The 26,468-nt window shown below is 41.9% G+C and overlaps 1 protein-coding gene across 1 annotated transcript in view; it reads right to left on the minus strand.

Annotated features, from left to right (window-relative positions):
- Positions 1-18,687: 18,687 nt before the first annotated feature.
- The window catches only part of LOC311143124 (roundabout homolog 2-like), a gene marked incomplete at both ends in the record, with an annotated part of 174,370 nt that continues 166,589 nt past the window's right edge, over positions 18,688-26,468 (minus strand). The window contains 5 exons of the mRNA XM_084178921.1: positions 18,688-18,977; positions 19,202-19,366; positions 21,940-22,136; positions 23,133-23,390; positions 25,488-25,644. Coding sequence (XP_084035047.1) covers positions 18,688-18,977; positions 19,202-19,366; positions 21,940-22,136; positions 23,133-23,390; positions 25,488-25,644 — 1,067 coding nt within the window. The remainder of the gene's footprint in view (positions 18,978-19,201; positions 19,367-21,939; positions 22,137-23,132; positions 23,391-25,487; positions 25,645-26,468) is intronic.

Genomic DNA, 26,468 nt, shown 5'->3' on the forward strand with positions numbered 1-26,468 from the left:
CAGAAGGGGGAAAGGAGAAGATTCATTGTGTGTCGTCTGCGTAGCAATGATAGGAGAGGCCATGTGAGGATATGACAGAGCCAAGTGACTTGGTGTATAACGAGAATAGGAGAGGGCCTAGAACTGAGCCCTGGGGGACACCAGTGGTGAGAGCACGTGATGCGGAGACAGATTCTCGCCACGCCACCTGGTAGGAGCGATCTGTCAGGTAGGACGCAATCCAAGAGTGAGCCGTGCCGGAGATGCCCAACTTGAAGAGGGTGGAGAGGTGGATCTGATGGTTCACAGTATCAAAGGCAGCAGATAGGTCTAGAAGGACGAGAGCAGAGGAGAAGAGTTAGCTTTAGCAGTGCGGAGAGCCTCCGTGACACAGAGAAGAGCAGTCTCAGTTGAATGACCAGTCTTGAAACCTGACTGGTTTGGATCAAGAAGGTCATTCTGAGAGAGATAGCAAGAGAGTTGGCTAAAGACGGCACGCTCAAGAGTTTTGGAGAGAAAAGAAAGAAGGGATACTGGTCTGTAGTTGTTGACATCGGAGGGATCGAGTGTAGGTTTTTTGAGAAGGGGTGCAACTCTCGTTCTCTTGAAGATGGAAGGGACATAGCCAGCGGTCAAGGATGAGTTGATGAGCGAGGTGACGTAAGGGAGAAGGTCTCCGGAAATGGTCTGGAGAAGAGAGGAGGGGATAGGGTCAAGCCGCTCCACTGTCATTGAGGTTGCTAGTGCTGTCTCTGGCCCACACTCCAGCACATTAAGTGGCGGTAATGCACCAATAACGTTGGATGCCAACCTCCGAAAAGCCCCACAGAAGAAGAAGGAGGCTGCTAGAAAGCTAGGGCACTGCATTCCAGCAGTTTGTTTATGTTACATCTAGCGAAGTAGCTAGTTAGCTAGCTATGACACCGGTACATAGTGCTTTCCCGCAGTTCCGTTAACATTACAGCTAGTGGTGGAAAATCTACTCAATTGCCATACCTGAGTAAAAGTATAGATACCTTAATAGAAAATGACTCAAGTAAAAGTAAAAGTCACCCAGTAAAATACAATTTGAGTAAAAGTCTAAAAGTATCTGGTTTTAAATGTCCTTAAGTACAGTGGTGGAAAAAGTACTCTGTTGTCATACTTTAGCAAAAGTACAACATAAAAGTAAATGCTATACATCAAATTCCTTGTATTAAGCAAACCAGATGACATGATTCTCTTTTTTATTTTTGTTATTTTTTGATAGACAGGGGCACATACCAAACACTCAGACATAATTTACAAACACACTATTTGTGTTTAGTAAGTCTGCCAGATCAGAGACAGTAGGGATGCCAATGCATTATATTGATAGTGAATTGGACCATAATTATTTCAACCTCTCCCTTAACGTGACAAAGACAAAGGAGATGATTGTGGACTACAGGAAAAAAAAGAGGACTGAGCACCCCACCATTCTCATCGACGGGGCTGTAGTGGAACAGGTTGAGAGCTTCAAGTTCCTTGGTGTCCACATCACCAACAAACTATCATGGTCCAAACACACCAAGACAGTCGTGAAGAGGGCACGACACAGCCTATTCCCCCTCAGGAGACTGAAAAGATTTGGCATGGGTCCTCAGATCCTCAAAATCTTATACAGCTGCACCATCGAGAGCATCCTGACTGGTTGCATCACCGCCTGGTATGGCAACTGCTCGGCCTCCGACCGCAAGGCACTACAGAGGGTAGTGCGTACGGCCCAGTACATCACTGGGGCCAAGCTTCCTGCCATCCAGGACCTCTATACCAGGCGGTGTCAGAGGAAGGCCCTCAAAATTGTCAAAGACTCCAGCCACCCTAGTCATAGACTGTTCTCTCTGCTACCGCACGGCAACTAGCCGGTGCCCCCGCACATTGACGCTGCACCGGTACTTCCCTGTATATAGCCTCCCTACTGTTATTTTATTTTACTTCTGCTCTTTTTTTCTGAACACTTTTTTGTTGTTGTTGTTTTATTGTACTTTTTAATAAAACAATTAATGCATTGTTGGTAAGTAAGCATTTCACGGTACTGTGTAGACCTGTAGTATTCGGCGCATGTGGCAAATAAAATTTGATTTGATTTGATATTCTCCGGTCAAATGTTTTCCCGTACTGTCCTGATCCCACAACAGTTCTATAATCCCGTAACTTTCATGTCCCGTCCTAATAAAAATGTATCCCGTCCTGAGCTCATTTTTACACACAGAAATCAGAAATAACTTCCTCTGTTAGCTGCTCGTCTGTCTGTCCACCTCTCTGCATGTGAGTAGCAATAGCTCCGTTTTGGCTGCTGCTCAGCGTTCACGAGACAGTTGACTGCCCTGCACATACAGCTGATAACAACCACATTATTTTGGCAATGAAGGCAGCCCTTCTACTTACCTAGTCAGATGAACTAAATTCCTCCCTTGAAGACTTAATCATTTACTGACATATGCTGGCATCTGAGGTAAGGTAGTGACTGCGCAGTGGCCATGGATACAACTGGAGCGAGGCGCGAGAGTGAGCTGACAGAAGGGGGGGAGATTTCATTCTTAAAAATAAAATAAAAAAAGTAAACTATATTAGGCCTTCACACAGTTTTCTTTTTTAATGAAATGCTCCACACATTACATATTTCTAACCCCCCCCCAAAACAACTAAGTTTATAAGTATTCTTGTACTGCCGTTCCTGTGGACTTTTGATCCTGTCCCGTCCTGTCCCGAACTTGACTCTAGAACTTGACTCCCATTCCTGCCGGAATCCCGCAGGACCCGCAAGAACCATGGTAGTCCTGTTCCTGTGTCAACCTCTAGCCCACCCTACCATACCTCTTTCCTCGTCCAAATAAAATATTTAAATATTGATAATTTCTTTGACCTAGACACGAACTGACAGAAATACGCATCAATCTCAGATAAAACATCTGAGCGAGCAAAACAGTGCCCCTCTGTCTCAGTATGTGTAGCCCATGTATCTGATGCTGTCTGGACAGAAAGAGTAGGAAATGTCATAGTCATTTTGGCCAGACAGCATCAGATACATCGGTTACATATAGTAAGACAGAGAGGCACTGTTTCGCTCGCTCAGATGCTTTATCTGAGATTTATGTGTCTTTCTGTCTGCGCAAATCTGTCAAATAAATTATCAATATTTAAATATTTTATTCGGAAGGGCAAAGAGGTATGGTAGGGTGGGCTAGAGGTTGACAAAGGAATAGGACTTTCTCCAATGATATATTTTCAGTCACTTGTGAATTGAAGGAAAGTTGGCGGGTGCTAGGGTGCTGGAATTATTTTGGATGAAAGTGTGAATGTAACCTACATTTTGAAGTGATTTGTTTGACAATCAGATGAAAACATCATGACTGGTTGTACTCATGTTTCAGAAGCCCTTTCCTGCAGTCAAATTACCTAGTGGTCTCATGGGTGAAATGTTATCAATATTTTTCATAATTAATAAACATTATTTCAAAAACCTGCAGAAAATCCAATGTTTCTATGTCTAACAGTTTTGTTATATTTCAGTCTTCTGTGATGTATATAACATGTAATATTGCGATGCAAACTCAACGTTTAATACATTTACATTTAATACAGTGCAAAGAACCTTGGCGTGACCCTGGACAACACCCTGGCGTTCTCCGCTAACATCAAAGCGGTGACCCGATCCTGCAGGTTCATGCTCTACAACATTCGCAGAGAACGACCCTACCTTACACAGAAAGCGGCTCAGGTCCTAATCCAGGCACTTGTCATCTCCCGTCTGGATTACTGCAACTCGCTTTTGGCTGGGCTCCCTGCCTGTGCCATTAAACCCCTACAACTTATCCAGAACGCTGCAGCCCGTCTGGTGTTCGACCTTCCCAAGTTCTCTCATGTCACCCCGCTCCTCCGCACACTCCACTGGCTTCCAGTTGAGGCTCGCATCTACTACAAGACCATGGTGCTTGCCTACGGAGCTGTGAGGGGAACGGCACCTCCTTACCTTCAGGCTCTGATCAGACCCTACACCCAAACGAGGGCACTACATTCATCCACCTCTGGCCTGCTAGCTCCCCTACCTCTATGGAAGCACAGTTCCCGCTCAGCCCAGTCAAAGCTATTTGCTGCTCTGGCACCCCAATGGTGGAACAAGCTCCCCCATGACGCCAGGACAGCGGAGTCACTGACCACCTTCCAGAGACACTTGAAACCCTACCTCTTTAAGGAATACCTGGAATAGTATAAAATAATCCTTCTACCCCCCCCCCCCCCCTCCCCCACCCCCCCATAAAAAAAGAAGAGAAAAAGTGGTTGTCCCACTGGCTATCATAAATTGAATGCACCAATTTGTAAGTCGCTCTGGATAAGAGCGTCTGCTAAATGATGTAAATGTAAATGTACATTTCAATATCTTTTTTTTAAGCGCATCACCATGTGTGTGAGGTGTATACTTTTGTTTCAAAGTAGATTTGTTTAAGACTACCAAGAAACACTCTGTGTGACCCTGATTCAGCCCACTGCAATAAAAGGTTAAAAGGCAATACATTTTTTACAGTTAAATTATATACAGTTGAAGTCGGAAGTTTACATACACTTAGGTTGGAGCCATTAAAACTCGTTTTCAACCATTCCACAAATTTCTTGTTAACATACTATAGTTTTGGCAAGTCGGTTAGGACATCTACTTTGTGCATGACACAAGTAATTTTTCCAACAATTGTTTACAGACAGATTATTTCACTTATAATTCACTGTATCACAATTCCAGTGGGTCAGAAGTTTACATACACTAAGTTGACTGTGACTTTAAACAGCTAGGGAAATTCCAGAAAATGATGTCATGGCTTTAGAAGCTTCTGATAGGCTAATTGACATCACTGTGGATGTATTTCAAGGCCTACCTTCAAACTCAATGCCTCTTTGCTTGACATTATGGGAAAATCAAAAGAAATCAGCCAAAACCTCAGATTTTTTTTTTAGACCTCCACAAGTTTGGTACATCATTGGGAGCAATTTTCAAACGCCTGAAGGTACCACGTTAATCTGTACAAACAATAGTACGCAAGTATAAACACCATGGGACCGCGCAGCCATCATACCGCTCAGGAAGGAGACGCGTTCTGTCTCCTAGAGATGAACGTACTTTGGTGCGAAAAGTGCAAATCAATCCCAGAACAACAGCAAAGGACCTTGTGAAGATGCTGGAGGAAACAGGTACAAAAGTATCTATATCAACAGTAAAACGAGTCCTATATCGACATAACCTGAAAGGCCGCTCAGCAAGGAAGAAGCCACTGCTCCAAAACCGCCATAAAAAAAAACTGACTACGGTTTGCAACTGCACATGGGGACAAAGATCGTACTTTTTGGAGAAATGTCCTCTGGTCTGATGAAACAAAAATAGAACTGTTTGGCCATAATGACCATCGTTATGTTTGGAGGAAAAAGGGGGGACATGCAAGTCGAAGAACACCATCCCAACCGTGAAGAACAGGGGTGGCAGCATCATACTGTGGGGGTGCTTTGCTGCAGGAGGGACTGGTGCACTTCACAAAATAGATGGCATCATGAGGAAGGAGAATTATGTGGATATATTGAAGCAACATCAAGACATCAGTCAGGAAGTTAAAGCTTGGTCGCAAATGGGTCTTCCAAATGGACAATGACCCCAAGAATACTTCCAAAGTTGTGGCAAAATGGCTTAAGAACAACAAAGTCAAGGTATTTGAGTGGCCATCAAACAATTTAAAGGCAATGCTACCAAATGCTAATTGAGTGTATGTAAACTTCTGACCCACTGGGAATGTGATGAAAGAAATAAAAGCTGAAATAAATCATTCTCTCTACTATTATTCTGACATTTCACATTCTTAAAATAAAGTGGTGATCCTAACTGACCTAAAACAGGGAATTTTTACTAGGATTACATTTCAGTAATTGTGAAAAACGGAGTTTAAATGTATTTGGCTAAGGTGTATGTAAACTTCCGACTTCAACTGTATCTTTACTATAAAACCCATAAAAGAAAAACACATAGGAGGTCCCGTGAAAAAAACCTGCCATTTGGAAATCAAACGCCCGTCTAACTGATTAATTTTGGCGCCAGCCCTGGTATTGACACTTAGTCGGTGCGGCATGTGGTCACCGTGGTCCGCAGATAGACCCTACACATTTTTGCTAACAACTTCAGAATCTCAGAACTAACGACTGGCTTTTGCCCGGACTATTTTATATAGTGGAAGGATGAAATAAAACAAATTTACTCAATACGTTTTTAATGAAAACATGTTGTTAATCTTTTTTTGTATATAAAAGCAATAAGGTCCTCGAACCCGGGAATGATTGAGAATAACACCCTGCTAAGGGCTTTTTCCCTGTTATTAACACAATGCCTTATTGCCTAATTAAGCATAAGTCTGAGAGGTTGGCTGGAGTAGTGACAGTTGACTCTACATTACATGAGATGTCTCAGAAATTAGTTTATTCATGAGCTGAAATGCCAGGGGAATAAATTCAGCAAAAATGTGAGAGGTTTAAGTGATACTGTATGTCGGTCTGTGCTGTCTTTCTGCTCCATGTTATTCTTTCATTTAGAGATAACAGGCCATCGGATACTCTGAGATCCAGCTGCAATAAAGGCTTTTGTCTTGATCCCACTGTGATCTCTATTCAAGGACAACTGCCGTCCTTATGTCTATTCACTGTGGTTTCTTAGATACTGCAGATGTGTTGTGTGTGTGTTTGTTTCCTGGTTTTCATTTCCAATTTCAGAAAGTTTTCCTAGCTCTCTCGCCCCCCTCTGTTAACAAAGGGCTGTCCTTGACAACCAAGGATATTTAAACGCTGGAGAATGGCAGTGTGGCTGTAAGAGTGAAATTGAAGGCTGTCACCCCAGTAGGCCTAAAACACTTTATCATCGCACACATCAACAGTATGTTTCATACACACAGAAATACTGTGGAAAAGACTGCTGTCTGATGCCGTATGTTTTCATACTGCAGTACTTCAACTACAACATACACTGAGTATACCAAACATTAGGAACACCTTCCAGATATTGAGTTGCACTCCCCCCATGGCTCCATAGAATCATATTTTGAAGGTCTTGTCCACACGTTAGTGGTGCGCGGGCCAGCTGTTTGTTCACTCGCACCCGCCCACAATTGCTAATAACCCATCCGCAACTGCCGACTATACACCCCCCCCCACTTCCTTTTCCCTCAGAACAGCCTCAATTCGTTGGGGCATGGACACTACAATGTCTTCGAAAGCGTTCCACAGGGATGCTGGCTCATGTTGACTCCAATGCTTCCCACAGTTGTGCCAAGTTGGCTGGATGTCTTGATACACACAGGAAAATGTTGAGCGTCAAAAACTCAGCAGCGTTGCAGTTCTTGACACAAACCGGTGCTCCTGGCACATACTACCATACCCTGTTCAAAGGCACTTAAATATTTTGTCTTGCCCATTCACCCTCTGAATCACACACATACCTAATCCATGTCTCAATTGTCTCAAGGGTTAAAAATCCTTCTTTAACCTGTCTCCTCCCCTTCATCTACACTGATTGAATTGGATTTAACAAATGACATCAATAAGGGATCATAGCTTTCACCTGGATTCACCTGGTCAGTCTGGTCAGTCTATGTCATGGAAAGAGCAGGTGTTCATAATGTTTTGTATACTCAGCGTATTTTTATGGGCCATTATACAAGTACCATTATACAAGTACATCTGTATTATATAATAGAACACAATGAATTCAAGCATGGTGACAGTGCACAGGTAATGAGTCTTTGGGTCACACAACACAATATTGACATGCTAATATATTTCATAAACTGAAATGTCCTGTGTCACAGAGACATAGAAAAGGTATTGTTGGCATATGTCAGAGACACCAAGGAAAGTGCCTACTCCAGTACAGGGGATAGATGAATAATGAGGGTGGGAGATGGAGACAGAGACAAATTGGCCACTGAGGGAGCTGAAGGTCAGAGGACCCCAAGTCTTTACCCACCCCCTCCGCCTGGGGGTAGTAGTGCTGTAGACTGGGACCATGCTCTCCCTCTGTGGTCTCCTGTGTCTCCCATGTAATTACATCACACAAGCATACTGTTCAAACTTTCCAATTAGCCAAATGTCATGAGTCATGAAGCTGTTCTAGCTCCAAGGCCACGGCTCCATAGAATCATATTTCAAAGGTTTTGTCCACACGTTTGTGGTGCGCTGGTCAGCTGTTTGTTCACCTGCACCCACCCACAATTGCTAATAACCCATCCGCAACTGCCCGACTATACACTGAGTGTACAGAACACCTAATATTGAGTTGCGCACCCCTACCTTGTTCAAAGGTACTATAATATTTTGTCTTGCCCATTCACCCTATGAATGGCACACATACACAATCCATGTCTCAATTGGCTCAAGGCTTAAAAATACTTATTTAATCTGTCTCCTCCCCTTCATCTACACTGATTGGATTTAACAAGTGACATCAATAAGGGATCATAGCTTTCACCTGGATTCAACTGGTCATTCTATGTCATGGAAAGAGCATGTGTTCATCATGTTTTATACACTCAGTGTATGTGATGAGGTGAAAATCCGAGGCCAGCACCCGACCCCACCCCGCTAATATAGAAAATGCGCTGCAGGCTACAGTCAGAGACAGCGCAACGATTTTTTGACAGATGGTGCAGGATACTCTTTTGCCCGATTTAATAATGTTCTGCTTATAATTTCCAACATTTTGGTAGGCTATTTGTTAGTCAACTTGTTTATAATTAGATACATGCAGCTTCTCTTCTGTCGTTATATGTTGCCCTAGAAGACTAAATAAACTCTTGCTCACCAGAATAATGTCATAAATCGATAAAATGAATGCTTCCACCTAGTTGACCTCTATAAAGTTTTCTCTGCCATCTCTGCTTCTTTTGCAGAGCAAAGATGTTTAGGGGCCGTTGAGAAAATGCAATAACTCAACAACAAAAAAACTGGAAGAATTTCTGTGCAAATTTTGGCCGGTTGTAAGGAAATAAAAACCAGTGAAAATGACCCAACATGTTTCTGATAAGATTTCAGTTTGGCTTATGTGGTTGAAATACTATCAGCTTTTATGATGCTGATAAAGATAGCACCTCTACAGACGGTATCTAACTGCGCATTCGCATTCTCTCAAGATGCTGAAGAAAGAAGTCATATTTCTCCACTCCTGTTCCCGAGTACAAATGTAGCCTACATCTGGTATATCATTTTACTGCAAGAAATGCTTAGTTCTGCAGGAGTTAATATTAAGGGTATGTGAGAGGTTATAGACCTACAGTCAGTGTCCAGATTTCTGTTTCCCGTTAATCCATCTGAACAGTAGGCCACAGTTCCCTTGACGTGCCATAGGCCTATTTGAAGTCCCTGTCTTGTGACTGTCGAATTTGTACAGCGCCTCACAATCATCACACATAACATAGCCGGCACTGCTATCATCCTCTTTTACCACTTCACCAAATCTTTCTTCTGCCCGATCCCAAAAGCATTTGGAGATTGGTGTGTAGGCTATATGGGACACCTACAGCTAGGCCCTTAACCCTTCATCCACACAATATTTAATGACCCTAAAACCGCCCACCCTGCGGATATAACCACAGGGACTGCGGGTTATGAGTCAACACGCGCATCACTACCACACTGAATAGAGGAAAGGTGTTACACGTGATAGTAAGCTGTCAATGTGTGGAGCTAATTGTTATTACAACAGGTGTAAAGAAGGGTAATATTACAGAAAGATGCAGGCAGAAATGTAATGGAAAGGTTAGGGGTGGAAAATGCCTTTAAAAAAACACATGTCAAATTTACAGTTTCACATGTCACATTTTCAGTTTCACAAATAGCTGTTTTCAGATGTTGAACTCAAATTTCACACGTGAAACCCTATTTTCACATGTATTACGTTTAAAGTTCACGTTAACACCACCTTTTCAAATATGTCATGTGAGGAGAATAACATGTTTTCATCTCACGTGAAATTTGTAGTTTCACATGTTAAAAACTTTCACGTGGAAATCGGATATGCAGTATCACATGTAAGAAAAATCCATGTGAAAATCTCACTTTCATATGTGGAATTGCAAGTTCACATGTGAAAATCTAATTTGCAGGTTCACGTTTTGTCACGGTTTCGGCCGAGGCGGCTCCTTCTCCTTGTTCGGGCAGGTTTCGGCGGTCGTCGTCTCCGGAGTACTAGCTGCCACCGTTCGATGTTTCATGTTTGATTGGTTTTGTCTGTTTGTTACACCTGTTCATTGTTAAGTGTTCATTAGGCACCCTATTTAGTTCTCTTGTGTTTGGTCAGGTGTTGTGTGTAATTGTTCGATGTCACGTGTAGATGTTGGTCCGCTGTTCTGTACTCTCTGTATTTTCGTTTTGTTTGAGAGAGTCCTGCACGTTGTGCGCATTTACTTTGGACAGTCCAGTGTGCGCTTGTTTCGCCTGTGGCCTGTTGCCGTGTTGGCTTGTACTGTCGGACTTCACTAAAGACATCTGTTTTTTGAATCTCTGTGTCCTGCGTGTGATTCCACGTTCCCTCTACACTCAACCCTGACACGTTTAAGAAAATTCCACATGTGAAAATCTCACTTTCACATGTGGAATTTCATTTTTGTGGAATCCACATTTGCAGTTTCATATGTGAAAACTTTTCTCACATGTGCAATTGCAATTCCACATGTGAAAGGGAGATTTTCACACGTGGAAGTTTATCACATATGAAACAGCAAATTAGATTTTTACACGTGATTGTCCCCCCCACACACATACACTCCCCAGATAGCATATGAACACCTCATAAGCCATGGAATTTTCTTTTTGAATTACAGGAAATTAGGTTTTGAAATGCTACATTTTCTCTCAGCCTCATGGCAAAATGCTCATGGCAAAATGTGTAGAATAGCAGGAGGGGCTAGCAAAACTGTGCTACACCACTGGGTTGAAATTCTGTTATTTTCCTCACATTTGAAAAGATGGTTAACATGTTGCACTAGCAATGTTTCCACCGGTGGAATTAGGTTGACCACATCTAAAAAGCCCAAATGCGGGACAAGGGAACAATTTTGCGGAACATTCGCGGAACACTGGTCAGAATACATTTTGGGGGGAAGGTTAATGGATCACATTCAAATGGTGACATGTTTCTGCTGTATGAAGGCCACTGCCTGCTAAAGGGACAATCCTTAGTTGCTACATCCATTTTTTAACTTATTAATTAATAAAATGTACCCATTGATTCTTGAAGAATATAACAGATAAATGCCTCATGAGCTTAGTTCAACTGTCATATCCCATCAGAACCCAAAATATAAGCTTGTTTTACTCCAATGTCTGTAAACAAAGTACCACTAAAAACATGGTTAAAACTATAATTTGATATAATGGATGGTCAGTCCTTGCATCCATAGCATAGTCTATAGATTTGAGAGTGGTTGCATTTCTCTAGCCCCATCCCTTAGAGCTTTACTGAAACTGTAGTGGGAAGAACCCTTTGTTAATGTTTCAATTAAGGATGGTCGCTTTAAACAACTTTAATAGAGTAATAGTTGTATTATATGGTGCAATCCTCTAGTGAGTGAGTTACTTTTGTGACATTAATATCAAGCAAAAGTTACGAAGTCGAGAACAAAATTCTTAGAATTGCAAACAAAAATAATGATATATTTTTTAAATAACGCGATTAAATAAACTCCTCCCTCTTTCCTGCAATTTTCCTATCTTTGGTTATGTTACCCTGGCCGTTGCTTTCTCTGCCTTTTTTCCAGTTGAAAGTTTTGGTACCTTCATTCCAGCAACATAGCACCTTGCATCCCACTGCTGGTTTACCACTGAAGCTAAACAAGGTTGGTCCCTGGATGGGAGACCAGATGTGGCTGGAAGTGGTGAAAATAAGCATGTGAAAAATAAACGTGTAGGCAAGAAATGTCAAGTGGGGATTTTCACGAAGGAAAAACATGTGAAACTTCACACATATCCTAAAACAACGTTTCTGACTCGTGAAAATTGCAACAACAAAACAAATCTGAAAACCACATGTTTTTTTAATGCGATTTTTCAATGTTTTTTTGTAAGGGATACATTATTCTTTCCATTTCTGTCATCAGAGTTGTGTACTGTTCCTCTCTGTTTGGCCTGTAAGAACAGCCAAGCTTAGCCCAGAGAGATGTATGTGACAGAGTCTGGAGACAATGAAGTATGCAACAGTGATTTGGACATTTGTAGTACTAATGTGATCTCATACAGTAGTTATTTCATTAGGTGTAGTGAGTACAGTACAGCATATGAAGAATGGAGTTGAAAGGCATGGATGCCCCAGGAACAGCCACCATAACTCTATAAATCAATGCAATTGCATTTCTGTATGGATTGAATGCAGTAAACTGCTAAGGATGAACATGTCTGAAATGTAATCATCATTAATCAATCATCATTTACATGCAGTTACAAAATCCCATAAAGACAATGAAAAATAACTGGAATAAAGGTGAGAATCATCATCATCATCCTCACCATCCGTCGTTGTATCATGAAATCCCCAAATCGCCAATGCTAGAGCTGTGTTATGGCTGATCAGCCTCTGAGAGTTCAACCTGTATTGTCTTGGTAAATGGATGACTTTGACATTTCCTCCAGTGAGTAAATGTGTTCTGGTGTAGGAACAGGGAGGGGAGAGTGAAGGGATAGATGCATAAAAATGTAATAAGCATTATTTTATTTTCCCATTAGCTCTGACTAAGAGTGATTTAACACAGAGACGCTTGAGAGAGGGAGACCAAGTATTGTTCTTAATATGTACCTGGTCTCTGATCCTGTTAAGAGTGTGTATTCTGCTAACGTGCAACTTATGAGTGTATGCACATAATGCCCTAATGGGAAAATCAGTTAATATATATATATTTTTTTTATTTTTTTGGGGGGGTAGATCAGCTTAATATTGCAGATAGATTGTAACATCCATCAATGTAATTGTCTGCATCACTTCCAATCCCCCATGTTTTTTATATACAGTGAGGGAAAAAAGTATTTGATCCCCTGCTGATTTTGTATGTTTGCCCACTGACAAATACATGATCAGTCTATAATTTTAATGGTAGGTTTATTTGAACAGTGAGAGACAGAATAACAACAAAAAAATCCAGAAAAACGCATGTCAAAAATGTTATAAATTGATTTACATTTTAATGAGGGAAATAAGTATTTGACCCCTCTGCAAAACATGACTTCGTACTTGGTGGCAAAACCCTTGTTGGCAATCACAGAGGTCAGACGTTTCTTGTATTTGGCCACCAGGTTTGCACACATCTCAGGAAGGATTTTGTCCCACTCCTCTTTGCAGATCTTCTCCAAGTCATTAAGGTTTCGAGGCTGACGTTTGGCAACTCGAACCTTCAGCTCCCTCCACATATTTTCTATGGGATAAAGGTCTGGAGACTGGCTAGGCCACTCCAGGACCTTAATGTGCTTCTTCTTGAGCCACTCCTTTGTTGCCTTGGCCGTGTGTTTTGGGTCATTGTCATGCTAGAATACCCATCCACGATCCATTTTCAATGCCCTGGCTGAGGGAAGGAGGTTCTCACCCAAGATTTGACGGTACATGGCCCCGTCCATCGTCCCTTTGATGCGGGGAAGTTGTCCTGTCTCCTTAGCAGAAAAACACCCCCAAAGCATAATGTTTCCACCTCCATGTTTGACGGTGGGGATGGTGTTCTTGGGGTCATAGGCAGCATTCCTCCTCCTCCAAACACGGCGAGTTGAGTTGATGCCAAAGAGCTCGATTTTGGTCTCATCTGACCACAACACTTTCAACCAGTTCTCCTCTGAATCATTCAGATGTTCATTGGCAAACTTCAGACGGCCCTGTATATGTGCTTTCTTGAGCAGGGGGACCTTGCGGGCGCTGCAGGATTTCAGTCCTTCACGGCGTAGTGTGTTACCAATTGTTTTCTTGGTGACTATGGTCCCAGCTGCCTTGAGATCATTAACAAGATCCTCCCGTGTAGTTCTGGGCTGATTCCTCACCGTTCTCATGATCATTGCAACTCCACGAGGTGAGATCTTGCATGGAGCCCCATGCCGAGGGAGATTGACTGTTATTTTGTGTTTCTTCCATTTGCAAATAATCGCACCAACTGTTGTCACCGTCTCACCAAGCTGCTTGGCGATGGTCTTGTAGCCCATTCCAGCCTTATGTAGATCTACAATCTTGTCCCTGACTTCCTTGGAGAGCTCTTTGGTCTTGGCCATGGTGGAGAGTTTGGAATCTGATTGATTGATTGCTTCTTTGGACAGGTGTCTTTTATACATGTAACAAACTGAGATTAGGAGCACTCCCTTTAAGAGTGTGCTCCTAATCTCAGCTCGCTACCTGTATAAAAGACAGCTGGGAGCCAGAAATCTGTCTGATTGAGAGGGGGTCAAATACTTATTTCCCTCATTAAAATGCAAATCAATTTATAACATTTTTTACATGTGTTTTTCAGGATTTATTTTTTTGTTATTCTGTCTCTCACTGTTCAAATAAACCTACCATTAAAATTATAGACTGATCATTTCTTTGTCAGTGGGCAAACGTACAAAATCAGAAGGGGATCAAATACTTTTTTCCCTCACTGTATATACTCCCCTTTATTACTTTTCAACCCCACCATCCTTTCCCTACTTGGGGTAAATCAGTGAACAACAATGCCCAGGCCTCTACTTCCAGCCTATACTTACTATCTACACCTTATGGACACAGTCAATTTTACAAGAATTCTATTTTATTTGTTTTTGCTCCTGAACTTCTTCTGCTCTCAACCTCTCCGATCATTTTCATGATGTCCACCCGGTTTGCTTCTATATGCCATATCTTTCTAACTGTGCTCTTTCCCAAAAGCTCCCAACATACAACCTATAAACTTATTATGGACACAGTATGCTTACATTATTAGTTATCTTGTTATTATTTGTTGTTATTTGTTATTAGTCCCATCCTTCAACTCCATTCAACACCTCCCATCTATCTCTTAACACCATCCATATAGGATTTCTATTTGCCATATATATTTCAACCGTACTGTGATGTTTTACAAAAGTTCTGAACCTTTCTATTCTCATTGCTTCTACAGATTGTGAATTAAAAATAAACATTTTTGCTAAGTATTATTATATTATTGATCGATTGACTATGACTTTTCAGATCACCCAGTAATGCTATCTGCAAGGTTAGCTCCAGGTAAATATTGCAATCCTTTAGCCATTCCTGGATCTGTGTCCAAAAACAAGTTACAAATGGACAGAACCAAAACAAATGATCTAATGATTCTGTCTCTTCACAGCAAAATCTGCAGAGCTGGGAAGATTGTATCCCCCATAAAAATAACATTCTATTGGTAGCAAGAATGTTATATATTAATTTAAATTGAAAGATTCAAATTTTTGAATCCGGTGTCGTTTTGCGTGTCAGTTCATAAACACTATGACATGGGATCGGTACGTCAAAAATCTCTTCCCAAATATTTTGCAATCTATATGGGACGGCTGTCAATCCTTTGGTCCTTAAGTGAAACTGATATACTTTTTTATTTATCACAGTTTTCCTTAAAATCAGTTAATATTACTCACATGAGGAGAATGCCTTGGACCATCAACTCACATGCACAGCACAGAGACTCATGGTTGATTCCACATACACGTTTTATTTGCATCGTAGGATTGAAAAATGAACGGCCACACTGTACGTGCCTGAGTATTCCTGAGGGCAGACCGGATCTGGCAGGTACAGAGTCTTTACAGGTGGAGCCAATACAAAGAACAACCAGAAAATAACAAAGAAGTGAATCAAAACACTGCATTGTGAATCTAGCAACCAGCTGCCCTCTGTGACTGGTTACAGCGTTGAGGATATGCTGATTAAGCAAGGGGCTCACTATTCCTCACTAACCCTGATGAGTGTTCATTTGTTACCAGTGTGTTACCAGGGTGGTAGAGAGGGGCCACATTATACTGCACCAGTAGGATTAAAACAGACAGCCATCACATCTATGATGGGTGTATTATTTTAATCTAATTGCATATTGTTGTTAATCATGTTTACCAGTCACTGACAGCTATGAAAACCCAGTATGGGATTAGCTAGTCGTCTCAAGGCCAGCATCTCTTTATCTCAAGGCCTGTCTCACTTGGTTCCCATGGGCTACACTGACAGAGTCCATCTGTGCACAAATCTGTCCCCACCTGACCATACCTGAGTGGCGCTCTATAGGCCCAACACCTCCCTATCAACAAGTAGCTGCCGCTGCCCTTTGCATCTACGCTACCATTTTAAATGTTTCAGTGTTTTGCAAAAGTATTCATCCCCCTTGGCGTTTTACCTATTTTGTTGCATTACAACCTGTAATTTAAATGGATTTTTATTTGGATTTAATGTAATGGACATACACAAAATAGTCCAAATTGGTGAAGTAAAATGAAAAAAAATAATAACGGAAAAGTGGTGCGTGCATATGTATCACCCCCTTTGCTATGAAGCCCCTAAATAAGATGTGGTGCAACCAATTACCTTCAGAAGTCACATAATTAGTTAAATAAAATCCACCTTTGTGCACGATGCATGATCTGTCACGTGATCTCAGTATATATACACCTGTTCTGAAAGGCCCCAGAGTCTGCAACACCACTACTAAGCAAGGGGCACCACCAAGCAAGCGGCACCATGAAGACCAAGGAGCCTTTCAAACAGGTCAGGGACAAAGTTGTGGAGAAGTACAGATCAGGGTTGGGTTATAAAAAAATATCAGAAACTTTGAACATCCCATGGAGCACCATTAAATCCATTATAAAAAATGGAACGAATATTGCCATATTCGTTCCACAAACCTGCCAAGAGAGGGCCGCCCACTAAAACTCACAGACCAGGCAAGGAGGGCATTAATCAGAGAGGCAACAAAGAGACCAAAGAAGCATGGTGGTGGCAGCATCATGCTGTGGGGATGTTTTTCATCGGCAGGGACTGGGAAACTGGTCAGAATTGAAGGAATGATGGATGGCGCTAAATACAGGGATATTCTTGAGGGAAACCTGTTTCAGTCTTCCAGAGATTTGAGACTGGGACGGAGGTTCACCTTCCAGCAGGACAATGACTCTAAGCATACTGCTAAAGCAACACTCGAGTGGTTTAAGGGGAAACATTTCAATGTCTTGTAATGGCCTAGTCAAAGCCCAGACCTCAGTCCAATTGAGAATCTGTGGTATGACTTAAAGATTGCTGTACATCAGCAGAACCTGCGGAACTCATCCAACTTGAAGGAGCTGGAGCAGTTTTGCCTTGAAGAATGGGCAAAAATCCCAGTGGCTAGATGTGCCAAGCTTATAGAGACATACCCCAAGAGACTTGCAGCTGTAATTGCTGCAAAATGTGGCTCTACAAAGTATTGCCTTTGGGGGTTGAATAGTTATGCACGCTCAAGTTTTCAGTTTTTTGTCTTATTTCTTGTTTTCTTATTTCTTATTTTGCATCTTGAAAGTGGTAGGCATGTTGTGTAAATCAAATGATACAAACCCCCCAAAAAATCAATTTTAATTCCAGGTGGTAAGGCAACAAAATAGGAAAAATGCCAAGGGGGGTGAATACTTTCGCAAACCACTGTACACGTAGATGGTTTCACCTTTTAGCGATTATTCTGAATTGTCATTATTTTTAGGAATCCAAGTACTGCTGCCTCACTGTCATGGGAATATATTGTATGGGAAACAGACTGCCAAGCAGTACAATGCACATTGGCCAGATCATCCCCACAAACCACCGCAGATTGAACAAGCAAAAAAAATTACATATCATAACATTTTCTATGTGGGCGTCTTTTTAATTTCTTAATTTCTTTGTGTTTCTTATATCTCTCAATACATATGTGTCTCTGAAAAGCATGTACTGTCATATATTACTGTCATATATTACTGTCATATACTTAAATGTAGGTTCTATTGTAGACACTCCTCTTCATCATTCTTCTCTGAGCTCAGCTGATGACTTTGTGCTTATTATCACCCAACGCTCTGTGCAAATTAAACAACAATACAGTAGTTTCATCAAAATTAAACAATTATTTCGAGCATTTATGAAAACTAATGTGGCACCACAAGTCCATCAACTCACAATGTAAAATTACAAATAAAAGAGACAACTTTAATGTCAGATTTTGGCTTGCATAGCAAAGCAAAACAAGAGAAAAACTGAAAATACAAAACCTATTTACAAGAAATGCAACTCCTTTCACTTTCATGAGTCAATAGCTTAACTATAGTGATTTTTCTTCATTAATGTGGAGTGAATTACTGTACATCATGTGACATGAAACAGGAGGGGCAAGTGACATACAGAATATTATGTTGAAAGGAGGGATGAAAGCAACACTGTAAAAAGAACACTGTGAGACGTGTCTGTGTGTCTGTACATCACATTTACAGCTCTCTCTTTTCTCTTCCTGACATCTCTCCATCCTCCGTCCTGTAGCATTTGGAGAGAGGAAATCTCATTGCACTTATAGACAGGCAGCACTGGAGGGTCCGACTCATCACAAAGACTCTGCAAGAGGAAGACACAGAGATCCGAAACCAAAGTGTCAATCTCAGGTGATCATTTATCACAAATTCCTCACTTACTGTACAGTTCATAAACAAATTACCGTTGTGGAATTATTAGTAAGGAGACGCTAGATACGTACATCGTTCTCCATAGTTCTGCTCGGTGCTGTTGGGAGGCGGGTGGCCATTGTAGCTGTTGTGTGGGTGGTCAGTGCCAGCCCCAGCCCTGTGGCGTGCCCTGCCCAGGGTGCCCATGTTGGAGGGTGTGCCGCTCCAGGAAGCCATGTGCTGCCGCTCCAGCGTGGAGACCATACACTCCTCAGGGGGGTCTGAGCCTCCGGCCAACCATGAACCATGCAGCCTGGCCCCCACACTGTGGACCGGCTCTGGGGCAGGAGAGGCCACTGAGGAGAGAGGATGACAAGATCAGATTAATACTGTCATTAACCTTTGGGGTAATACACAGTCTTTGTAATCAAGGATGGACCAGTGCGTCATATCGTAGGGATCAGTATGGCTATAAAGGTCTTTAAAAACCACAGTCAACAAAGAAAGCTCCCATCCACCTTCCCCGTCTCTCTTTCCCCATATCTCACTCTGTCCTCTCCCCCCTCACCCCATGTCTTACCATCTGTGGGGGTGTCTCTCCGTCTGGGCAGTGTCCCAACAGTTTCTGCCCGGGGTTTGCATCCAGTGTGTGTGGCCCTCTGGTGACCGAGGCTCTGTGTGCCCAGACCACTGCTCTCTGTGGAGCCTGAGCTGCCTGGTCGACCCCGCTGGGAGTAGCCTTTACCTACAGGGGGTGATGGAGAGAGCACGGGTATAGAGAATTAGAGAGATGCACAACATAGATAATCAGTTTAGATTAGCAATCAATTACTTTTTATCACAACCTTTACACTGATACGCTATATATTAGAAAGTAAAAAAATCACTGCAAGAAACTTTCCTAGATAAGACTGTTGGTGTGGGTACTATGGATAAACTACTCTCACATCTTGACAATTCAAGGTAAAGGATAAGATGTGGTTATAATTACTGGCTCCCATCCTAAATGCATTGGCCTTTTCTCTGTCTGTGTGTGTTGGCTCTCTGGGGGAGAGGAGACAGAGGAGAGACCTTTGTAGAGATAAGCTGATCTAGCATAGCCTTCTCCCCACAGAGGCAACACAGCAGATTACTGCACACCACCTACTTTATCACAGACACAGCACATATATCAGCAGACAGTCCCCTGTGTCTCAGCTAGCATGCCTAATGTTCCATCATCTCCCAGAAAACTGACTAGGACTGAACAGTGGTCTCACTCTCCCCCACAACACAGACTAGGGGTCTACAAAATAACATCAATCTTGCCCTCTGCATCTGAAGTCACCTCACCTTGTGCCTTCTCCCCAACTCATTCTCTCACTCTCCTCATAGTTTTAGATGTCAGACGCTCTTGTGTGTCATTAGGTTTTAGAACATTATAGAGACTGAAAGAAGAAGTGTTTAGACAATATGGTCATACACTTAAAATGTGGTCCTCTGTAGCTCAGCTGGTAGAGCACGGCGCTTGTAACGCCAAGGTAGTGGGTTCGATCCCCGGAACCACCCATACACAAAAATGTATGCACGCATAACTGTAAGTCGCTTTGGATAAAAGCGTCTGCTAAATGGCATATTATTATTATTATTATTATAGATGTCAGTGAGAGTTTGAAAAAAAAAGCCCAAATGAGATGTCACAGAGAAAGATAGCTTCCATCTGAAATCAAATAACTAGATAGTTCAATGTTTCTGTTCTTTCATGGAGATCGTTTTCACTAATGTGTGCACACCAGATTGCACAAACTCTTTCCTTTCTTTCCCTTTTATATAATGTTTTTTTCAAATTAATGAGTCTGAATATCACATTATGAAACCATCAGTCTTGAGTATGACATGGTATGGTTGAGGAAATTGGAAATCAAAAAGCTGTCAGTCAAAACTGCATAATGTGCAAGGCATTTAGTCTCTATAAGTGGTGACTGAATAAAACCATTGCTATTGCCAATTTACTCACTGCTCCCAAATCTTTGACATCCTGCTCGACAAAAAAACACATGAAAAAATCACATGTGAAAAAAAACATGTGGTTTTCATAAATGTGTGAACACATTTATGTATTTTTCACATTTATTTTTAACCACTTCCAGCTATATCTGGTCTTCCATCCAGGGACTGACCAATACCCACCCTGCTTAGCTTCAGAGACAAACCAGCAGTGGGACGCAAGGTGCTATGTTGCTGGAATGAATGTGCCAAAACTTTCAAAGGCAGCGAAAGCAAAGGCCAGGGTAACATAACCAAAGATAGGGAAAATTGCACAAAAGAGGGGGGCGTTTTATTTAATCGCATTATCATAACAAATGTTTCACAGATTATAATTTTTTGCATCCATTTAAAATTAATTTGTTCTCGCATTTCAAAATTATTTCCTTGCAATATTTTGTTTTGCCATCAATAATTTGTGGTTTATGTTTTGCTTTCAATATCATTATTTTTGTTTGCAATACTAATAATTTTGTTCTCGACTTCAGAAGTTTTGCTTGATATTAATGGCACAAAAGTAATAATAACACTATTACTCTATTAAAGTTGTTTAAAGTGGCAATCCTTAATTGTAACACAGTTTCAGTAAAATGCAACCAGTCTCAAATACATAGACTACGCTAAGGATGCAACTACTGACCATCCATGATATCAAAATTACAGTGGTTGTTTAGATTTACTTTGTCTACAGTAAATCAAGCTTATATTTTGGGTTCTGATGGGGTTTGACAGATTAACTAAACTCATGAGGCATTTATTCGTTATTTCACATGTGAACTTGCAATTCCACATCTGAAAGTGAGATTTTCACATGTAGAGTTTTCTTACAAATTGGATTTTCACTTTCAAATGTGGAATTGCAAATATTCATGTGAAAAACGATAAAATTTGGAAGTTTTTCACATATAAACCTGCAAATTAGATTTTCACGTGATTGATTTTCATATATGAACTTGAAATTCCATTTGTGAAAGTGAGATTTTCACATGTGAAACTGCAATTAACATGTGAGGTGAAAACGTGCTATTCTCCTCACATGTGAAAAGGTGGTGTTAACATGTGAACCAAATTTAGTACATGTGGAAATATGGTGTGAAATTTAAGCTCAACATGTGAAAACAACTATTCACATGTGAAACTGCAAATTTGACATGTGTTTTCTTTGTAAGGGTGCACTGTGAAGAGACGGCAAGAGGGGCATGATCTGAGTGTGTGTGTGTGTGTGTGTGTGTGTGTGTGTGTGTGTGTGTGTGTGTGTGTGTGTGTGTGTGTGCGTGTGTGTGTGTGTCTCACCTGAGCCCTCCAGGTTGTCCATGCTGAGTCCAGCAGTGTAGTCAAAGCCACAGAGCTGACGTGACACTCCGTAGCCTTCATCCTCCTCTTCTTCCTCACACTGGAGGTTGGTCCCCAGGTCAGACCCCAGCGTGCTAGACACATAGCCCATCGGAGGGACAGGGGCCTTGGGCGGTTGTGGGCTGCCCTTCATATGCCTGTATAGAACATGAGGGAACATGTTATGTCACTGAGACTGGACACTGAGCAGTAGATAAAGACACAAACAGACAGGACGTAAATGCTGAAACACAAGTCCCTGAACAACCAAATGCCAGAGTGCAGTACTAGGGCCTCGTTCAGTATGGGTGAGTGTTTGTGTGGGAGATTGAATTCATTATTTTCTCTTCACATCCATGTGCACATTCATTCCGCGACGCTCGTGTTAGCACTAACACAATGGACTGGTAATTGTCTGGGTGAAGGGAGAAGAATGGCGGGCTGGGCAGGGTTGTCAGTAACGTGTCTGTTATCTCCCCCACCGCTGTCCCCTCTGATGCCTCGCCCCTCTACGGAGGAGTAATTAGCAGCTCTTCTTCCTGTTGTCAGAGCAGCACGCTAGGCCAAACTCCATCATTACCCCCTCAACACATGTTCCTACTGACATGACACGTTTCCCAATGCCTGTTAGAGGTGTAATCAATGAAGGGATGTTTTTATCGCTCACATGCAACATGAAACCAGGGGTTAGGATGACATACCTAAATACCACACCAATATGAAACAGTCAACAAGACTATTGGCTATTGATATGCAAAAGCGTCCAGCTCAATTCTAGAGAATGACAGCTCATTCATTCACAGTGCAAAGCAGAAATTGCCAGGTGAATGTCTCATGATTGAAATATCATAGGCAATTTAGACAAGTCAAACAAGTACCGGTGGCAATTCAAAAGAACACAAAGTACAGTACTTATCTTTTCATTTCACTGTGGAAAGTGGATACATAATGCATCCTAACCATGCAGCAAGGTCAATTGTTGTGTCATATCATGTCTTATGGATACATAGAAAGGAGTCTCTCTCGCCAGACTCGGGGTGCTCCGCACACTTCACAGCGGCTTTGAGAAGAGACTACATAGAAAGTTGTGAGGTATAGCCCAAAGGAAGAAAAAAATACACTGACAGATCCACAGTAAGTTCTCGCCTCCTCACCACGTCTGTTTGGCCACTTCATACTGGTAGGCTCTGGTCAGCTCATCCAGGTGGGCCTGCAGCATGGACTGCATCTCTTCGTGGTGGGTGGAACTTAGGGAGGAGGAAGACGGTTGGCTGTAGGGAGCTGCTGCCGGGGAGGAGGCCACTCCCCTGAGGGGCGGGGTGGGCACTCGCTCCTCCTCTAGATCATCATCCAATCCCTGGTGGAGGTAGGTCTGGACAGGAATGGGCGGGGCCCAGCTGTCACTGTCATACCTACAATATGTAGGGAACGAGAATGTGAGTAATTCAGGCTAAAACCTAAAACCTTATACTGTGGACGTGTGTGTCTATGGCTGTGTTTACACAGGCAGCCCAATTCTGATATTTTTTACCACTAATTGGTCTTTTGACCAATCAGATCAGCTCTGAAAAATATCTGATGTGAAAAGATCTGATGTGATTGGTCAAAAGACCAATTAGTGGAAAAAATATCCTAATTGTGCTGCCTGTGCAGATGCAGCTTATGGTGCTTAGAATTCGATGTAAGTGTGTTACTGCTAGTGCACAGTGACTTGCTCTCAGTGTTATACACTGGTTACGAGACAAAGCTTAGCCAACAGACAAATCCGATTATTTTTTTACTGGTTTGTATTTTGCCAGACCATTAAACACACTGTTATCTGATGTTCTATCAATCAGCAGAGGGAGAGAGGGAATTACACAGATTGTCTGCAGTTTGTAATTACAAAGTGACTGGCAGGAATGGGGTGCTGAGATCAAATGACAAGATCTAACCACATGCTGTTTTGTTATAAGTGGTGGTGAACCAGCCAAAGCTGCTTGAGACTGCCTGCAAGATATGTATGCATATGTGCACACCCCAAGGGTTTAGGCAGAAATACACTGAGTGTACAAAACATTAGGAACATGACATAGACCTACCTGATGAATTCCCTATGATCCCTTATTGATGTCACCTGTTGAATCCACTTTAATCAGTGTAGATGAAGGGGAGGAGACAGGTTAAATATGTATTTTTAAGCCTTGAGCCAACTGAGACATGGATTGTGTATGTGCGCCATTCAGAGGGTGAATGGGCAAGAAAAAATATTTAAGTGCCTTTGAATTAGGTATGGTAGTAGGTGCCAGGCGCACCGGTTTGAGTGTGTCAAGAACTGCAATGCTGCTGGGTTTTTCACGCTCAACAGTTTCCCGTGTGTATCAAGAATGGTCCACCACCCACAACTGTCAAGTTGTGTGAGCATGGGCCAGCATCCCTGTCGAACACTTTCAACACCTTGTAGAGTCCATGCCCCAACGGATTGAGGCTGTTCTGAGGGCAAAAGGGGGGTGCAACTCAATATTAGGAAGGTGTTCCTAATGTTTTGTATGCTCAGTATATCTCAACTTCCTCAGATTCCCAAGGAAAGTATGATAATATGATAATTTTGAAATCTTACATTTGTCCTTGCACAGCAACAGTCCTAACCTCATTATATTACCCCCAATATCTAGGGCAAGGTTTTTCCACTGCCCTCTTTCCAAAAAACGCCTGTGACAAAAACAGTGTATTTTTCTTGCAATACCAAGCAGAGTAATGAAGATGGCTGTTTCCTCAGTATGACAAGTGCAGGCACCAGGAGCTCAATCAGCACTGGCGCACTACCCCCTCTAACAGCCTGCTGCTAGTCTGTGCTTAGCCCTCTCCTTTAGTACACATACACACACATGCACACACACACGCACACACAGCTAGAGATAGAGGAGAGTTCCAGGAGAGTCAGAAAGCGACGCTGGTTACAGCCAATTAGGAGAGGGTTTTCTTTGCTCTCAGTGGCTCACTGACAGACCTCAGATCCCCAGTAGACAAGAAAGGCTACATGTGCTCCTTGCTATTATTTCACTTCCGGTGTAGCATCATGATAGGATGTTTATAGGTACATGTATCAAAATACTATTTATGGTATTTCAATGACTATCAAATACATTTTAAAGTACGTTTTTTTTGTGTGTTAAAAACCCCCACAATAGTTATATACAGTAATAGTAATGTACAGTAGTAATATTGGAATGGATTTGGATATACACTTGGAATGTATTGGCACGTAGTATTACACAACGTATTTTCAAATACAAAAATAAATACTCCCATGCATTTGAACCCAGGTCTGCTTGGTATTTGAAATAATGTATTTAGAAATACTTTAAGTAATTATTTGAAATAGAAGTAGTTGATTCGGGCCACATTATTTGAAAATACTCAAATACACAGAAAACAAGTATTTAAATAACAAATAATCAAACACATGTATTTGAACCCAGGTCTGGTATGTCTACATGTGTGTGGAGACAGAGAGCATATTATCTTACCCTCCTCCATGGTTCTCTAGGGGGTAGTGGTCCACCTCGGTGCCTGGCAGAGGGTGCATGGGTGGGGGAGGCAGGGGCATGTTGACCCAACAGGACCCATTGGATTTGGAGGTCTTCGACCCACCCTTCGACTTCTTTTTCTTGCCGCCCTTTCCACCTGAGGAGGGAGAGAGAGAAAGAGAAAGAGAGAGAGAGAGGGAAGATAGTTGATCTTATCAGCCCGGTCTTTGCCTCACAATGTAGAGATATCCCTACAGCCCCCAAGCTGTGGGTTTTAATGAGCTGATACTATTTCCCACCCCATGGGGTTCAAACACACACACACACACACACACACACACACACACACACACACACACACACACACACACACACACACACACACACACGCACACACACACACTGCCGCTTGCAAAGCTATTTTATCATCTCCCTCTCTTTCTCCCCCACCTGGCTCTCATTATTTCTCTCTTCTCAGTGTGCTGACGGAGCACTAAGACTTTTCCTCTATGTTGACATATTGTGACCTTGGGACTTGGGACTATTGTGACCTTGGGACTATTCTATTTGCACAAAGCATAGTTCTGAGATATTGAGCATCAAAGTTTTCACATCCCAGATATCAGAACTGTTTTGTAGTAAATGTTGCTTTCACAACCCATTAAGATCCTCACCTTAAAAGGTACCTAAAATGAAGAGTATCAAACTCCTGTGACATTTTTTAATCCGTTTTTTTAGGGGGGTGCAATTGCAGAAAGAACATTATGGCTCTGAAATGTAAATCTGGGTTCAGCCAAAAGGTTCTATCTGACACTTCTGAATTAGTAGACATGTTCCGTTTTTAAGAAAACTGTAGCTATTTGAATACATCATTGATAGAATAACACTATTTTATCAAGATAGAACACCATCAAATACATGAAGAAATATATTATGATAATCAGACGAATTACTGTCATCACTGAACAACGATGTAACAAC

This window comes from Coregonus lavaretus, assembly GCF_964263955.1.
Source record: "Coregonus lavaretus genome assembly, chromosome: 15".
Classification (NCBI taxonomy): domain Eukaryota; kingdom Metazoa; phylum Chordata; class Actinopteri; order Salmoniformes; family Salmonidae; genus Coregonus; species Coregonus lavaretus.